The 17176-nt window shown below is 37.8% G+C and overlaps 1 protein-coding gene across 15 annotated transcripts in view; it reads right to left on the bottom strand.

Moving 5' to 3' along the window:
- Positions 1–2974: 2974 nt before the first annotated feature.
- POSTN (periostin) overlaps positions 2975–17176 on the bottom strand; it is a 46956-nt gene continuing 32754 nt past the window's right edge. The window contains exons 17-26 of one of the 15 annotated variants that reach the window (XM_059713907.1): positions 16653–16700; positions 15456–15518; positions 13327–13407; positions 12386–12475; positions 10888–10962; positions 10406–10486; positions 8103–8189; positions 5232–5259; positions 5065–5106; positions 2975–4195 (exon numbers count right to left, since the gene is read on the bottom strand). In XM_059713907.1, the coding sequence (XP_059569890.1) occupies positions 4099–4195; positions 5065–5106; positions 5232–5259; positions 8103–8189; positions 10406–10486; positions 10888–10962; positions 12386–12475; positions 13327–13407; positions 15456–15518; positions 16653–16700 (692 nt within the window). In that variant the 3' untranslated portion in view covers positions 2975–4098. The remainder of the gene's footprint in view (positions 4196–5064; positions 5107–5231; positions 5260–8102; positions 8190–10405; positions 10487–10887; positions 10963–12385; positions 12476–13326; positions 13408–15455; positions 15519–16652; positions 16701–17176) is intronic. The other 14 variants (XM_059713940.1, XM_059714041.1, XM_059714001.1 and 11 more) reach the window with 14 other exon arrangements.

Here is a 17176-nt window from a genome sequence, read left to right as displayed (position 1 = left end):
AATAAAAAAGTGATATCTTTTGCAACAAAAATCCTTGATGCAACAAAAAAATTGTTTTCCTTCTACTTCATTAAGATTTCCTGGTGTGAAGAAATGAATGAAACACAATCTGAAGAAGAAACATTTTGAGTCAATAGGGACTATTGATTTAAGCACTAGTGATCCGAGCAGAGGGGACAGAAGGCAGGTCTTTTTCTTTCCTGTTGTAATTTTTCTTATGGAATCATGTGCATGAGTCAGTTCTACTAGCCATTCCAAACAAGGGTGTCTGGAAATAACTGCACAAGACAGCATGGGTGGACCTAAAATTTCAAAAAGAGGGGTGCAGATGGCATGATGAATCACCAAATACACAACAATTTTTTAGCCAGTTAAAGAGAAACTAGAAGCATTACTAATATGCTAGGGCCCTAGTACTATATTATTTAGTTTACGTTCAAAGCAAAAACAAATCGAATTTTATTGGAATGTAACTAATTTGCTAGATTAAATATTAAGTTTAAAAACACATGAGAAACTAGACAAAATAGTCAAAATCATCAAAAAATATTGTTATTCAAATTTGTAAACCAAAATCTAGTTTTCTTGGTGCCTTGGCAGTGCCTCCAAAATGGACCCTTCACCATCAGTCATTTCTAAACCTGAGTGAATATTACTATAATATTAGTACTTTAGTTAAGGTTCTTATATAACTATTCTATTTCATGGCTGTGAAATAGAAGAGAGACACTAATAGGAATGTTTAACAGAGCAAAATTGCAGAAAAAAGGATAAATTGAATAGTGGACTATCAAGACCATTAAAAAGGAGTGGGTCATTAACACCTGTGGAATGAAGATTAGGGCTGTCAGTTAATCGCAGTTAGTTTACATGATTAACGCAAAAACAAATTAACGCATTAATTTTTTAATGAACATTTATTGCAAACACCATGCTGCCACTGGCCTCAACTCTGTGATACTGGTGGGGACCCATGTGCAGAGCCCTGACCCCAGCCTGCCCCACACCTGCTTTGAACTCAGCCTGGCAGAGCAGACCAGCTCTGGACCAGCCAGAACTTGTGCACACAGCCCTGACCCCAACCCACTCTGTGCCTGCAGTAGACTGCCTGACCATTGAGCAGCAGCAGTGGCAGCAGCCAGGCAGAAGCTGCTTCTCAGCACAGGGGAAAAATGGCCCCTCCCTCTTACCGCTGCCAGGCCCTTGTTGCTGCAGCCACTTGGAGCTCAAGCCTGGGCTACTTTGAGGCTCCTCTCTGCCACTGTCATTGCTGCCTCCAGCAGGGCAGCAGTGGCAGTGCAGAGGGGCCACAGGGTAGCCAGGTGCAGGCTTCAAGCAGCTGCACCAGGAAGGGACCAGCAGTGGTAAAGGGGAGAGGCAGCCTTTCCCTCGTGCCAAGCAAAAACTTCTGCCCAGCTACTGACACTGCTGCTCAGCATGGGTAGGTGAGTGTGGAGCAGGCACAGGGTGACTGGGTTCGGGACTATTCAAATGGGTTCTGCCTGGTCTGCTCTGGCCAGCTTGAATTCAAAGTGGGCACAAGGCAGGCTGGGGTTGGGGTGGGGCTGTGTGCCATTAGTGGTGGTGGGGAGGATCTGTAGGGTGCACAAGCTCCGAGCTGTTGGGTGAGGGGGAGGAGGATGCTGACTTGTTTAACTGTGTGATCAAAATTGCAATTAATTGCAACAATTTTTTAAAATCTTGCAATGAATTGCAGTTTTTAAAAATAGTTTGTTAAGCCCTAATGAAGAGACATTAGCAGGAAACAGGTAGATTATAATGAGACATGCAGTCAATTGACTCAGTGCTGCCTGAATAGAAATGCCACTACCCCTCCCAAGTAGTTGATTTAAAAGTTTGGGTGGAGCAGAAATCAAAGAAGACAGGGTGCAACTGTACCACTGAATACCCCCAGACGTGCCCCTGCAAGACAGTGACCCTGCAAATTGATGCATGAAGGGAAACCTCTGTGGATACACACAAATACATGGGATTCAAAGGAACTCTTCATGGGTACTGGTACCTAAATATCTTGGCTGGACTGTTACCTAAATATCTAATGACATCAGTAAGAATGGTAACTTTACTATTCCTGGAGAAATCAGGGTTCTTTTTTATTTAGGAAGCTAAAAATGGACATTGGGGCCAATATTCTGGCTCTCACTCTGGTAAATACTGACATTTGATATCTCCATGCCTAGAACAGAGCTTACCTATCTCATGTGGTCATTGCATGCCTTAATTCATCTAAATTAACTGATTCAGGAGTGGCATCAGTTATTATGATGTAACTGTTGTGTTTGCATGATCCTGTAGAGATTCAAGTTAGCTAAATTGGTAAAACTTAAATCATGAATGAAACACAGTTAAGGTTGCAACAGTTTTGCTATACTTGTATCACAGCAGGCACATACAGACACAGCAGTTACATCATAATAGTTTATACTGGTGTCATTTGCCAATGATATCCTTGTTACTTCTTTCAAAGGTCCATTCACTTCTGTTTCAATTTAATCTGTGCAGTTTAGATTAACCTGCAAAGGCTAAATCAATTCAGCCTCAAGCTTTTTGACTTTCTGTACTTAGCCAGAATGTTACATCCTCCATGACAAAACTGAATCAATTCAGGAAGACCAAATGACTTATCATATGTGTAAAAACCTGCCTGTCATCAGTGATCATTACTAGGTTGACAAAAGATATATATGAACTGTTTTAGGATTTGATACAAAGCTGGTCAGCTGGAGAATTTTAACTGACTTCAAGATGTTTTGAACATATTGCTCAGGAGATTGTTGCAGTTAAAGTCCTACACACCAAGTTTAGAATAGACTATAGATACTAACGCAGCAATAGAAATATGTGTTTCCTTCCCTGAAGGAATGTAGTTGCTTTAAGATTATCTTAGAATCATAAAGAAATATTTTTAAGTCTTATCATGAAAGGTTTGTTGAAGAAATTAAGAGAAACACAATTCAGCCCAATTTCTTTAATGAGTATTTGTTTCAAAACAGAAGTATAAAAGCATGCCCAATATTTCCTTTGAAACCTTGGTTCTGCAGAATTAAGGCACTTTGAAGAAAAGGATTTTCTTACCCAAAATTTTGGCTTTCTGACATTTGATAAAAAACTTACAAAAGGCAAATGACTTACAAAACAAGAGTTATAAAAATGACATAATTTACATATAAAACCACATTAGTACCAAACATTAGCAAAGCGTGTTTTGATATGAAAGCTTTTTTACTAAACCCCAATTTTTATAATACCTGTTTCTATGCAGAGGTAATTCTTTGCATGCATTTTTTGTATCCCTTATACTTTAAAAATTAATGGACACAACTTTGTTAAAGGGATAACATTTTTATTGATCTTAGGCTATATGTTTGGTAGAAGATTCCAATAGCAAGAATTTTTTTTTAATATATAAATAGATTTAAAATGTAATCAGCAAAACTCCAGATACATTTTAGGAAGCTCATTTGTAATTTTTGAAATTATTTTGCATACCTCTGCCAGCCAGATTATCAGGAAACATTTGGATATGTGATGCAGAACAAAAAGATACATTTAGTATATGGTATAAATGTTAATTTAGAAAAGGTAATGTTGTTGGTGTTATTATAACGTTCAAAACATGACAAAAGTTGACATCAAAATGCATATGATATTACTGAACCCAAAGTGCTAGGCTTACATATCTTACATTTCCTCACATTATTAGCATTCTAAAAATCACCTAAACTGTATATTTCTAGAAATGATCTAATTACATTAATATTTCCCTTTTATAAGAAATAATAAAAAATTACATTCTGAGTTGTTCCCTGCTCATTTGGGGCCCACTCTTGCAAACAATTACTGCCAAGCATGAGATAAATCTCCATGTTAACTTCAGTGAAACTAGGTTTTCATCTTTTATAATGCTGACCACCAAGAGTAGCGTCATTCAATTTAATAGACTACTTACGTCAGTGGGTGCTATGCCCAGTAGTGAGGCAAACCCTTTACATGGGCTCATGATTCAGTTTATACTAGATTAGAAAATGACATTGTTTCTTTGTGTTTTGCTTTTTTGTTAAACAGCTTCGCTTCCTCTCATATATCAGGCTCTTCATGTGTAGTTTTGTGGACTGTGTCTTGGAAAGCTTCTAAGGGCGAACTAGCCTTGTTCTCCTCCTCGTTGATCCCCCTGCTTAAAATAGGAAAAATTAATTTACAAATATTGTGATAGTCAATAATATTTAGGTATAAGACTGTTGACCTGGTCTAAAACATGTCTTGCTCTGATGGAAATGAGTTTGTCTGGATTTAGCTTTGGATTTCACAGATCTCTCTCGATTTTATAAAACCCTGGATCCAAATACCTCCAGGTCTAGAAATATTTGAAGTCTGATCCTGATTCTGTAGAATCCTGAAACACTTACAGTTTTTATAACTTATTTCAGCCAAGTTCGCACTGATTATAAATGTCATAGTATTTCAGACCGGATGCAATCCAAGTGATACACTAATATATTAGTTACCCCAGTTAAGGATAATCATATTGCATAAGCCTACTGGAGTTCTCATTGGAAAACAGTGGGATTTGCAAAACAGTTATTCCCTCACTATTTTGATATATCTACTACTGATACAGATATATGAGATAATTTTTCTTGATTTTCAGATCCTGGTCAGTGGAAAGAATTGACATTTGGGAAAATATAAATATCTTTTTACCTATCAACTAATCAGAACTAGCATGTTAATAGTGAGAGACAGTGAACACCAGCAATGCTGTTATTACTGAATTAACATTCAGAGTGGAACTATCCTTTAATTCCCTGTCCTTAATAAATACAATATATAATGGTGTTTAAATACAGTATATATTTAGGAGTTGCTTTTCATGTGTTGTTAAAAAAAAAAATCTATAACACTTTATATTAACATTACCATATAGAAAGAATGGTTAATGTTCTTTCCACTGGTATGTATTCAAGAATGATTATTTTTTTAAAGACATGATGAGGAAAAGTATTTGACAAACATTAAAATGATTCAGTGTTTGCTTTTCTGTACCTTGTGTCCTTCTGGTGCCTGATACTCTCCTTACTGGTGTTTCTATAAATGAAATAATCCAATCAGAAGGTATTTGTAAAAGCATTTGAATTAATAAACATATTTGAAATTCATAGCTAACTTGAAAAAGTCAGCATTTTGGTAGCTCTTAATACATTCAGGATTACCTTAAATTACCTTGCTGACTTTGATGACCTAAAATGTAAAAGCTTATGCTCAAATAAACAATTAAAAAGCATTTTGATTTCATTTATTCTATATACCATAACAAAGAACAATAATTTTGCCTTAAAATTTTTGTTTTAAAAAATAAAGAACAATCCTTAACCTGGATCACAATGGACTGTGTACTTCATGGACTTTATTTTCCAAGAAAGATAGCAAATTGATAATTTACTGAATTCAGAAGAGAAATGTAAGGTCTAGTTGTCATTCTTGAAGCTGAACCATCACTGAGATGCCAGTTCCAACTCTTATACAGTCACATATTATACATTGGGAAAGATGAATTACAGCAATGTGATGTTAGGGCCCCATTCTACAGGATACACGTTTTCATTCCCAGAATTCCCTTCTTTCAGGAGTGTGGTTTAGAATAATGATACAATTAATATAGAAGAGCTGTCTTTCATAAGAGAGACATGACTGTGTTCCAGAATACACATATATATAAATATTGGAACTTATATATATAAATTACAAAGTATTTTCTAAGGTGGGTGATCACCCCTATTCTGTGATACAGAGCAGTGAATTGTCAAACATTTGGAAGTTGGGGAAATGGGGGACAAACTTCATTTGGCATGCTTAGAGAAATGTGTTTCCTATATTCAATCTTCCTTATATCCATTAATGTTAATAGGACTACACTAGACATTTAAGGAAGACCAAAATATCCAAGACAAGATTAACTAAGCAAATTTTGCCTTAAAAATCCATTCCAGATAAGAGCTGTGTTTACTAACACCTACCACTAACTAGCTTTCTGTTTTCCTTTGTTTACTTTCATATTTTGATCTTGCAAGTCTTTTCACAGTGAACAGCAAGCTTCATAAATGTTTACATACAGCCCCCCCACTTCTGTTTCCACAAGATCACACCTAAGGTTAGGTGTTGGTTGTCTACACAGCACTGTAGAAATCCTCCAAGTCCTACTTTTTTCAAGTGAGGCAGAAAATAAGTGCACTTGAACATGCAATTCTCACCATGCTAATGCAGCTTCCTTTTACAAACATGACCGCTCAGCTGAGATTGTTCAGCTTCCCATGAAATGGAGTTAAAGCTGTTTTCAGGTATGTTACTACTGGGCATCCCTCACCCATATAAGATCAGAATTCCTTGCATCACCTTTCTATTCATCATTGAATTTATATGTAGGCACATGCTCCCGTCTTTCTTGTACAGGATCAGCTCTTGAGTTAATTTTTAGTAAAACAATCATATATACGTGCCTTATATACAGATGAATTATACATGCTATGTACACAAAGTCCTGGTACATCATGTCAAATAGGGCTGTGCGAAATGGCTGTGTTTCAATTCAGTTTTAGATTCGGCCGTTTCAGAGGACAGCATTTCATTTCAGTGATTTGGATCACTGTCCAATTTCATTCCGGCTGAATCTCCTCCAAATCTGTTTCGAACGGGCTGCAAGGGAAGCTTTGCACAGCCTTACCTACCCAGCCAAGTGGGGCTTGAGGCTGAGGCTGCAGGGCCCCAGGGGGGAGCACAATGGGGCAGTAGGTGGCTCATCTGGGGGAGGGAGAGGGCTGCTGACCTCCATGCAGGCAAGGAGGCCCTTATGAAGATCTCTGATCCCTGTCATACCGGGTTGCGGGGCAGGGAAGCAGCGCAGAGCAGCGAGCAAATCTGCTGGTCCCTGCCGCATGACTCGATTCCTCAGGGAGCAGAGATCCATGCCAGGGGTTTGCTCGCCACAGCTGCCCGGTCCGGTGATGTGGGGTTGTATGGGGCTGGCAGCGGCAGTGGCAGCAAGGAGACCCTGGTGCAGATCTCTGGTCCCTGTAGAGCCAGGTTGCATGACAGGGCAATGCTGGTCCCTGCCACATGACCTGGCTCCACAGGAAGCAGAGGTCTGGGGCTGCACAGGGCATGCAGTGGCGGAGAGAAATGTCAAACCTGGAATACTATAAATATGCCTTAAATGATGTTTCTGACATTTATACAATCAATTTAGTTAACATAACAAAAAGCATATTTGCAACAAATCAAATTTCTTGGTATTGAAAATAGACTAGGGAAAACTTCATTCACCAGCAGTTTTGGATTTATTGGAAATTGATCAGCAAATGAATAAACAGAGTTTGGTAAATTACCTTGAATTGTTTGAATTACCCCCTGCCCCCATCCCTCCCCTCAAAAAAACCCACTACTTTGATTTTTAATTGCAGTAGATACTGTGAGAAAAGTAACTAGAAAGAGTAAAACTCATCCCAGGCAAAACCCTGGAATAAATCTGGCTTCCAAGAATTTCACTACCTACCTCAGTAGGTCTCAATGTTTTCCATATTGGCATCCTACTGCAGCTTCCTTCCCATTTAGCAAGATGAGAAGAGCTGACTGATACAAACCTGCTGCCACGTGCTTATGATTTCCCAGGGGTTGTGTACCCCACACTGAGAATATCAGGTATAATGAATCAACATTAAAAAAAATGAAATAAACCAAAATCACAGAAAACTTACGTGGTCTCCTCGTTGTGCTACTTACTCAACAGGTAGTTCTTATTATGAACATTCTCTCAGCAATGCCACCTAAACTTGCCGATAGACATTTTAAACTTGCATACTACATGTGATAAATAATGTATTTAATTTTTGATCGTCAAAATAAGCTTTGACATTATTCTCTTCTACGTGTGGATGAACATATCCTTTTTTAAAAGGACAGAAGTCTTCCTGTCAAAATGCAGATGGGGAACTAAATATCTTCTGTCATGGATGCTATAAAACCCCACCTGAAATGATCACTGGAGATGAAGAAAATCTCAGTGCCATTGAATTTTGAGATAAACTAACCTTCCAGATGAACTGTCTTGATTTCTCTCTCGATAATCTGTGGTTCTCCCTCAATTACTTTAGTAACCTTGGTGTACTCTGTTCCAGCTACGATAAGCATTAAAAACAAATGAGTTAAATCTGGGATTGCATTTTTCCATGTTCAAGGGTCCCCAACTTGAAACATTTAGTCCAGGAGTGTTGTGGTGAACAGGATGCCAAGTTGTGTCATCTGGCCCTGCCAAGTTTTGCAGCCTTGACACAGAGAAGTCACTTTCTCTAGGTCTGCAAGCCATTTATTGCATCTTGAGTTAGGGCTTGGTTTCAGCAAAGACTGCCAATTGTAACTACTGGCACTGTGAATTTTGTATGAATTACAGCCCATTTGAGACTGTCCTGTTGCTTTAAAAAATGGGAAATACATATATTTGTAACTGGACTCATTGTTAAGTCCTTAAGAAAATTTTCCACTGCAAAGCAGAATTGATGCAGTCAGAGGGAGTGGAGAGGGATCACTATCCTTATTATAATAGTCATAACCCAGCATGTATATCTGCTCCTTTTGACTACAGGTACTCTTAAGGTGTTGGGGTGACAGCCAAAGATAGAGGCCTAGATAAATAATGGCGAAGTAGAGAAGACTAAAGGCAAAGTAGAGAAAACTAAATGAAAAGAAACAATCCATAGAAAGATATCTACTTATTTGATTCATTCTGTAAAGCAGGATGCTTCTACTAACCACCTTACAATAGCAAGGAGAAGAAAAGAATTCAAGATACTGTGTTGTATTTCCCAATTTAATAAAAATAATTTATTATTTTTCTATAAATCAACTGCAAATTCTATCATTATAAATCAATTGGATTCAACTGAACATTTAGAGAAATGCTAGATTCTGCAAAGATCAGAATCACATTAGTTCATGCCAAGATCAGAATCCACTAATTCACACAAGCAGAATTTAGACCCATTTGAACAAATCCTGCGTTCCTTATTTTTATGACCTGACTGAAACCAGTGAATTTTATTCTAGCACTTTTATATTTTTCTCCAATGCTTCTGGTAATTTTTATTTTAAAATAGTTTCAACAGAATCTAGTGCTGGTAAAAAGTTTGAGCAACGCAGCCGTGGAAACTCTACCTTTAGAGCATGCATACCATATACACCAATGGTGGGAACTCCCCCACACTGCCCTAGTCATGGCACCTTACATCTTGACCTAGAGGTACCACAGTTATGGACACAATTGTCATTCATTTTTCATGACCTGTGCTCTGAGATTTTCAGTTAGGTTAAAGTGGACCAGTCAACATCAACTCTGATGGCTTTATTTTATAAAGAAGCTATAAGCTGAATCCTGCAACCTTTACAAAATCATTATTTATGAGAAGCTGTAATCTATCCCCTATTGCATTTTGTCTGTGAGTGCAGCAGAATTTGGTCAGTGAATATGTGGTTGGCTATGACTTACTTCTAAATGTGTCACTTAGGAAAAAGTGAAAACCATAAAAAAAACAGACCTGGCTAATCTAAATCAGAGATTCTACCATGTGCCAAGAGAAACATCCAAGTATTATTTGGACTTTATGATTCAGGTTTATACTAAGTTCTACTAGAATGCTTGAATTCTTTTTGTCTTTCATCTTGCTGTTATAGGCAGTTCTAATCTATGCAACAAGCAGAAGACATTCCGTATCTTTAGATAAAGATTAGGTTCATTTGCACAAATTTTCTACTTTTTTTTTTTCTAAATCTACTGGTTATTTATTGACAAAACAGTTAGACTTAAGAGACAGAAAGAGAGAAAACCATTCCTTGGAATGCTGTATTCAAAGAGAATTAACGTTAATGCTTTGATCCACATTACCTGTAAGTATTTAAAAAGCGATGCTAAACATGCCTTTGTTTGTTAACTTGAGAGCAATGAATATTCATTTCTGGAGAACTGCAAAATATATTGAATTTAGCCTAATGAAATACTTTGCACTATATAAGTGTTTCTCAGAATTGAAAATTTGCTGGAAAAAGTACCACAGATAATGGAATAAATCTTCATTGCTCCCCTTGGTTTGAATTACGTAACCTTTTAAAGACTGAAAAAAGACAATTTTTTGTTGATATGTTCATGATCAAGACCATATTGTAAGTAATTGTTTAAACTTTGGCATTTTATCTCTCAGGATAACTTTTTCTTTTTTTGCCTTCTATGGCTTTAACATCAAATTAGATCAGTCTTTAAAATGTTTAGAGATCAATATATCTGAGAGAAGTTTCAATTTCCATAACCTGTTACAAAGAGGTTAGTTGTCATACACTCACTAACCTCCCTGTAGAAGTCTTTTGATTTCTTCGTCTTCAAGTAAATGACCATCACCTTCAATGAATTTTGTCACCTTGGTAACCTCTGATAGGATACATGTTCATGGCATAAAATTGATTTATATACAATGCTGACAATTCTGTTACAGTACATTAATGATCAAACTCATAACAAAATCCATCTATTACAATGATAAGTGTCATACAAAACACCTAAATTGCATTGCATGCCAAGCACATTTTTATGCATATTAGAGATAAGCAATTCTCAAGTTACGGTGCAAAGTCCATTTAATTATAATGGGCCAAACCAGATCTGAACAGTCCTCAGTCTGGAAGCGTTTGATCCCTGTATCTGTATTTTTTGCAGAAGCCCTCCTTTTGTATGCTCTTTTGTTAAAATCATAAACTTTATGGTATTCAGGGACTGACTACTTGAATAGGTCTCACTGAACCTATGTTTCTCTTTGCTAGAAAGATACTAACCTTCTTCAAGTAATCTCTTCAAGTTTTCATCGGTATCAGATCCACCGCCTGTAGTAATTTGGGTAATTACAGGGCCTGTAACAAAGTAGTGTATGTTAATGTGTTGCTCCTATGAAATGCTTAGTATGTTTTTTCAGCAGCAGCCTTATGTTAAAAAATTGTAATGAAACATGATTCTGAAATACAGCTTTCAGATACAGGAGAAGATGCCAATTAGCAAGATATAAGTGTAGTCCACTGAAGTCAATGGGAAGGCGCACATGCTTAAGGTTAGACATTTCCTTATTTATCAGGACCAAAGATCTGAAATTCCATATGTCATTTCAATATAGATACTATTTCTGTATGAGAATAGTATAGGTGCTATTATTTATTGATAATACACTAAATGGCCCAAAACAGTAATTCTTAACTGGACTATTCACTAAAGAAAGAATTTCAGGATGAGGGCCTTGTCATTTGAGAAACCACAAAATGGTGTATACCCTCTGGATGGTGTTAGCACTGTTACAACTGACTAGCTCTACTTTGCAGGATCAGTCCTTTAATCAATATGCACCTATATTCAGAAACCTTTAGGACAAAAATTGAGACAAAGCTACAATCAAGTAAAACAAGAAGTGTAATTTTCGAGAGTCCTAAGTGAGTTTGGACTTTCAATAAGACTTATGATACTAAGTGCCAAAATCCCATTCCAATAATGGTGCTAGTGGGTGTATCTACATGTGCATTCAAGTGCTTTAGTTAACATGCATTAAATCTAATACCTCCATTGCAAGGTGCTAGGAAAACACACATCAGCCCGTCTTGATGTGCATTAACTAAAGAGCATGGGGAGCTTATACATGTGCAGTGAGGCTGCTCTGACACACTGTAATTACAGCACGGAGCAGACTCAATTAATCGCGGTAATTACCACACTCCAGCAGACTCCAGTGTTATATGTATCAATGTCCCTAATAAGATTTAGTTAAAGTGTCCCCACCACCATTTTTCAGCACAGGGACACTGATTCACATGTATGCCCTGGGCACTCTAATTAGAGTGGTTCCAGATTAGATATGCCCTAAGAGCCTAGGTCACTGGACTGCTTTGGATCATTGAATGCTTTCACTCTTAATTTGTGTTAAACTTTATGACATTACTTACTAACATTCTTAACTTTTTCTGATTTTGTTTAGGAGATGTTGACACTCTTCAAATTTTATTTCAGAACAAATATTGACAATTTATCTTTTGCATACCAGAAAAGGGAGTTTTTACATTTCCCCCCACATGGGTCTTTTTAGCTTGAGGGAAAAAATCCTTAAAAGAAAAAAAAAATTTGTAACCTGGCATAATTAGTTAAATGTTTGTAAAACATTAACCCTTCAGATGACCAGTGTTAAGGACTTAAATTTGCCTTCCTGTAAAGGGTATACAAGCCCAAATGAAACTTAAGTGGAGACTTGAACAATCTTCATTCATACACTGTATCTGACACAGTCTGACAGTTTACCTTGAATAATTCTTTCTTCTGTCACCTCTTTTTCAGTCACCTCTACAGGTCGTCCCTCAATGATCTTTGTATATTTTTTTATAATTGGCTCTAAAGAGATTTTCCAAATTAAAAACATTAATAAAAAAGGTAAATAACAAGTGAAGCACATCATATTGAAGATCCCCCCTTTCTTATTAGCAAATACGTGAGGATAGTTCATGGCCTTGGGACTTTGGAAATCTAGTTTTAATTTCTGGCTCTGCCAACATACTGTTGCATGATCTAAGAAAGTCCTTTGACCTCTTTGTGCCTCTATTTCCTCATCTACCCTTTGCTTAGTCTTGTTGATTTAAATTTTAAACTCTTCTGGGAAGGAACTGTTTGTACACACCTAGCTGTTGGCGTTTTCATGATACAAAATTAATAGTAAGAACAGTTCTACATAGTCTACCTCTATTCTTGGATCCAAAACAACAGCTAAGCTTTCACCAAAATACAGGAATGATCACATATACATTTTTGGTTGAGGTCCATCTTTGGTATAAACTCCCAGAGCAGTGGGAGAAAATTCTGGTCTCTCTGTCCAAGCACTGTGTCTTTCTGTATATAACTGTCTACCATGCTTTAGCTTGCAAACTAACAGTTATTAAAGAACTGTAACTGTAACATGCCAGCATGTGAAGTGCTAAACCTATTTCACTGGATACAATTATGGGACATGGCTAGGGAATAGTTAGTGAACATAGGAATAGATGTTTCCTAAATCACATGCTAAAATCAAATGGGATATCTCAATCTCAAAAAAAGAAATTCCCCCCTCCCCCCCAAACCAAACCAAACCAAACCAAACCAAACCAAACCAGATGGCCCTTCCTCTTTGGATTAAAACCTAAATTGGAATTGTAAAGCTTTCTGAAGATTTCTAGCTAGTATACTCTAGGCAATGAAAATGTAATCACCTCCATGAATTACTTTAGTTATTGTCTCTCCTCCCCTGATCACCTGGATTTCTGGTTGTTCAATTCCGGTGAATGTTGGCTCTATAAAATATTATTTGAAAAAAAAAAATCAACCTGTTACAAATATGTCTGGATGTAAACAGTACATGGAAATATGTATTATTCTCAAAAGAGTTGAGATGAGACTGACATTAACCTCTCCACTCCCTAGAATTTATCATTTTATTTAAATTATTATAATAGTGGTGTAGATTTATATGTGGAAATAACACTAAGAATTAATTCATAGGAGTAACTATGCAATCCTGCATTTTCTCTTATATACTATTTAGTAGGGCTGTGCAAAGCTTCAATCACTGATTCGATCTAGCAGAGATACAGCCATTTCTGGCGGCCAAATCTCCAAATCTGAATCGAATCAGGAGACCCTTTAATCTCTCTAAATTGAATTGCAACCCTACGAATCAATTTGGGGAGATTCAGAAAGATTTGATGATTCGAACATAGACACAGCTTTAAATGTTTTTTCTACATCCCTCAAGGTACCAGGCAGCTCGTGAAAGCTGACATGCTGGGGTGGATGGAGAGTCACAAGGGAGCATGGGGAGGGGGTCCCCAGTGCACTTGGCAGTGGGCCCAGAAGTGGACTAGAAGCACTTCTGGTCTACTTCTGGGTCTGCTGGGGAGCACACAGGGGAGCACACTCCGCTCCCCCCCCCCAGGCTCAGTGACTGGTGTCTCCTGGATCTGGAGGGGCACCTGAGATCCCCCTGTGGCCAACTGTCAAGCTGAGAGGGGGTGCAGGGGGCTCCCCCGTGCTCTTAGCAGTAGACCTGGAAGTAGTCCGGAAGTACTTTTGGTCCATTTCTGGGTCCACTGCCGAGCGCACTGGGGACACCCTTGCACTCCCGTGGGATGCTCCGTCTGCCCAGGATCTTGGTGATCATGAGCCATGCTTGGTACCTCAACTTATATAGAAAAAACATTTAAAACTGTCTATGGCTGAATCACTGATTCTCCGAATCAACATAACATCTTCAGATTCGGATTCAGCTGAATCAAATCGGGGCAGTGATCTGAATCAACGAATCGAATCACTGTCCCCAGTACAGGCCAAATCTGAAACCAAACTGAATACAGCCTGTTTCATACACCCCTACTATTTAGCAACCAGCAAGCGCTATTTTTTTCTAATGGGTATCTGCTTCCTGTTCTATACCTGAATGGTAAACATTTATTAACTACTCTGTGTCCATTATGGCGAAAACATCCCCTTAGGTTCTGCAGGTAAAAGGAAGCCTTCCCAGATGTTAGCAGGGAAATCTCTTCTTTGGAGCATTATCTTCACTCTTTTGAACATTATGGGCATGTCTACACATGCAGTTAAGGCAACTGAATAAACTATTGTACTGTTCATGCCAGAGTTTATTTTCCCGGGTGCCTTGTTTGCAGTTGTGCTCGGGCCCACTGCACTTTGAGCTGGGTCAGAGCAGCCCTAGCTGGAAGGGGACCCTGGGGTCAGCCTGCCAGCCTGGGGCTGCTCTGACTCAACTTAATGTGCTGGAGAGAGGCTGGCTGGGGCATAAGTGGCCTATAGTGTGGGGCTAGCCAACGCACAGCCCCCACACTGAAACACTCTCATGCTCCACCATGCCCATGAGCATCTACACATGTGTTGTGGCAGAGTAAATAACTCTGCCTTAGCATAGTACTTGTGTCTGGCAGTACTATTCTATGTCAGAGTTAATTAGTTCACTCCAACCTAATAGCTCATATGCAGAAACTGATGTTTTACTGTAGAGCTAATTAGTCAACTTTGCAGTAAATGTCTTGTGGGCATGTGCCTTAGCAGTGCTAAGCCTGCTAACAGCTCTTCCAGGGTTTAATGATGGGTTAGGGCTGAAAGAGACTCCTGATCTTCAGGTGACTGATTCCTATTACCCCTATAGCAAAAGCAGAAAATAATAAATTTTCATTTTGACTTAACTATGAATATATTTTTAATAGACAGTGATGCACAGGAGTTTTTGTTCTGCTTTTAGGTCTAAATAATTCACCACCATTGTTCAGCCACAATGTAGAGCACATTGGCATGTCACAAAATGTATAGTTCTGTTAATAAATCCTACCTTGAATAACTTTTCGAACTGTTGAACCACCAACTACTTTCGTGATTTTCCTACCGGGTATTTCTGACAAACACATGTAAGCATTTTAGTACCACAACAAAAATAAGTCATATTTAGTTGCTCCTGGTCTAAAGGTAAAGACTTCCCTGAATTCTAATTGAGAAGATGTCAAATAATATCAAAAAAAGATCTCAGTACTGGATAACATTTACTAATGGTAAGTTTTAAGTAGTGCTAAATTATATTTTTTCACCTTTGATCCACTTTAGTTCTGTGTTAGACTGGCATAACAGAAATGTGGAAAATAAGGGTAAAGCAGTACTTTTCTGCCTTGTCCAGGAAGATTAGCCAATGGCACCATCTCAAGTGACTTGGAAGAATAATTATCTTCTTACTATTGCTTCATGGTCTGTCCTGGTCTTCCTGGCATAACTGGTAGAAGTAACATTTCTTTAGCCTCAAGAGGCGTTTTGGAGGGGTTTTTTTATGGGCTGGAAAAGAGACTATTGTTTCTGGGAAGCCAAGAAGAGCCCAAATTGGCTTTATGGGGTTTGCTCCTGAGTCATCAGTGGTGAGACTGGGCAGAGTCAGAACCCAGGCAAACAGAAAGCTTTCCCTGGATTGTAGTCAAAGGAAGGATTACCAGTTTTGGCAGCTAAAGGAGTGATTAGTCAATGCTCACAATTTTGTACACTTATTTCATCTCTCTTTGGTGAATGACATTGATCTGTATATGCAACAATACCAACTCACATTCTGGTCTGCATTAACTAAACAACAAGCAAGATCATGTCTCTAATATTGTGATGAAGCTCTCTCAGGAACAATGAATAATAACCATGATACAAACTTTATACATTTATAACATAAGTTATAAGGTCCCTGTCTGATACCTGATAAAGTGCAGAACGTTTCATTTTGAAGTGATATAAACAAAACACACAACACCAAAAAAGGAGGTTATCTTTTTCCAAAAGCAAAATAATTACAAATACCATTTTTAAAATTAAATTAAGATGGTAAGAGGCCACTTGGGAAGAATAGTTTTAAGAAAACTTTTTGGTAAAAAAAAATTGTCAGCTTTTGTTGTGTTTTTATTATTGCTTTGAAGCAAAATCCTGCAATCTGGGTTTGTCCTCTGCCAACATTCAGCCTAGTACATCAATGTATTTCAGAACAAAAAGGGGCCACTTTTACCTTCTTTTCTGATTATTGGCTGGACGTTGCTTTCAATCACTTTAATCTCTGAAAATATAGGCAATGGAATGTGAAGCACATACACACATAACAGCATCCAAACAAGGTTATTGTTGAATGATACCCAACTTTCAGATTGGGTCTGCTATAAAGAATTGGGTACAATCAAAGTAAATGATGTAAAAGTATAATTTAGAGAAATAGATTATGAAGCCTTTCAAATCCAGTGAGTAGTCATACATGTCACACAAGTGGTATCTGTTTAACAAATAATTTGACTAAATATAATATTAGATTGTATTGTTTATATTGCATCAGCCATGTACTAGGTGTGATGGCTATATTTTTGGGCTACACTAGTATGTCATTTACTTTCATTGCCAGTTGCATGCCAACAGAAGGTAAATAAAAGATAATCAGAGACTCACTCATGCACTTTTGAAATTCTGTTCTGGAGGGAGCACATGCGATAGGCAGAGGAGAAAACACCAACCTTGAGTCACACTATTTAAAAAACTGAACTT

The sequence above is a fragment of the Alligator mississippiensis genome, chromosome 1, assembly GCF_030867095.1.
Source record: "Alligator mississippiensis isolate rAllMis1 chromosome 1, rAllMis1, whole genome shotgun sequence".
NCBI classification, from domain to species: domain Eukaryota; kingdom Metazoa; phylum Chordata; order Crocodylia; family Alligatoridae; genus Alligator; species Alligator mississippiensis.
The sequence above is the reverse complement of the archived record's forward strand: the minus strand, read 5'-3'. Positions and strand labels throughout refer to the sequence as shown.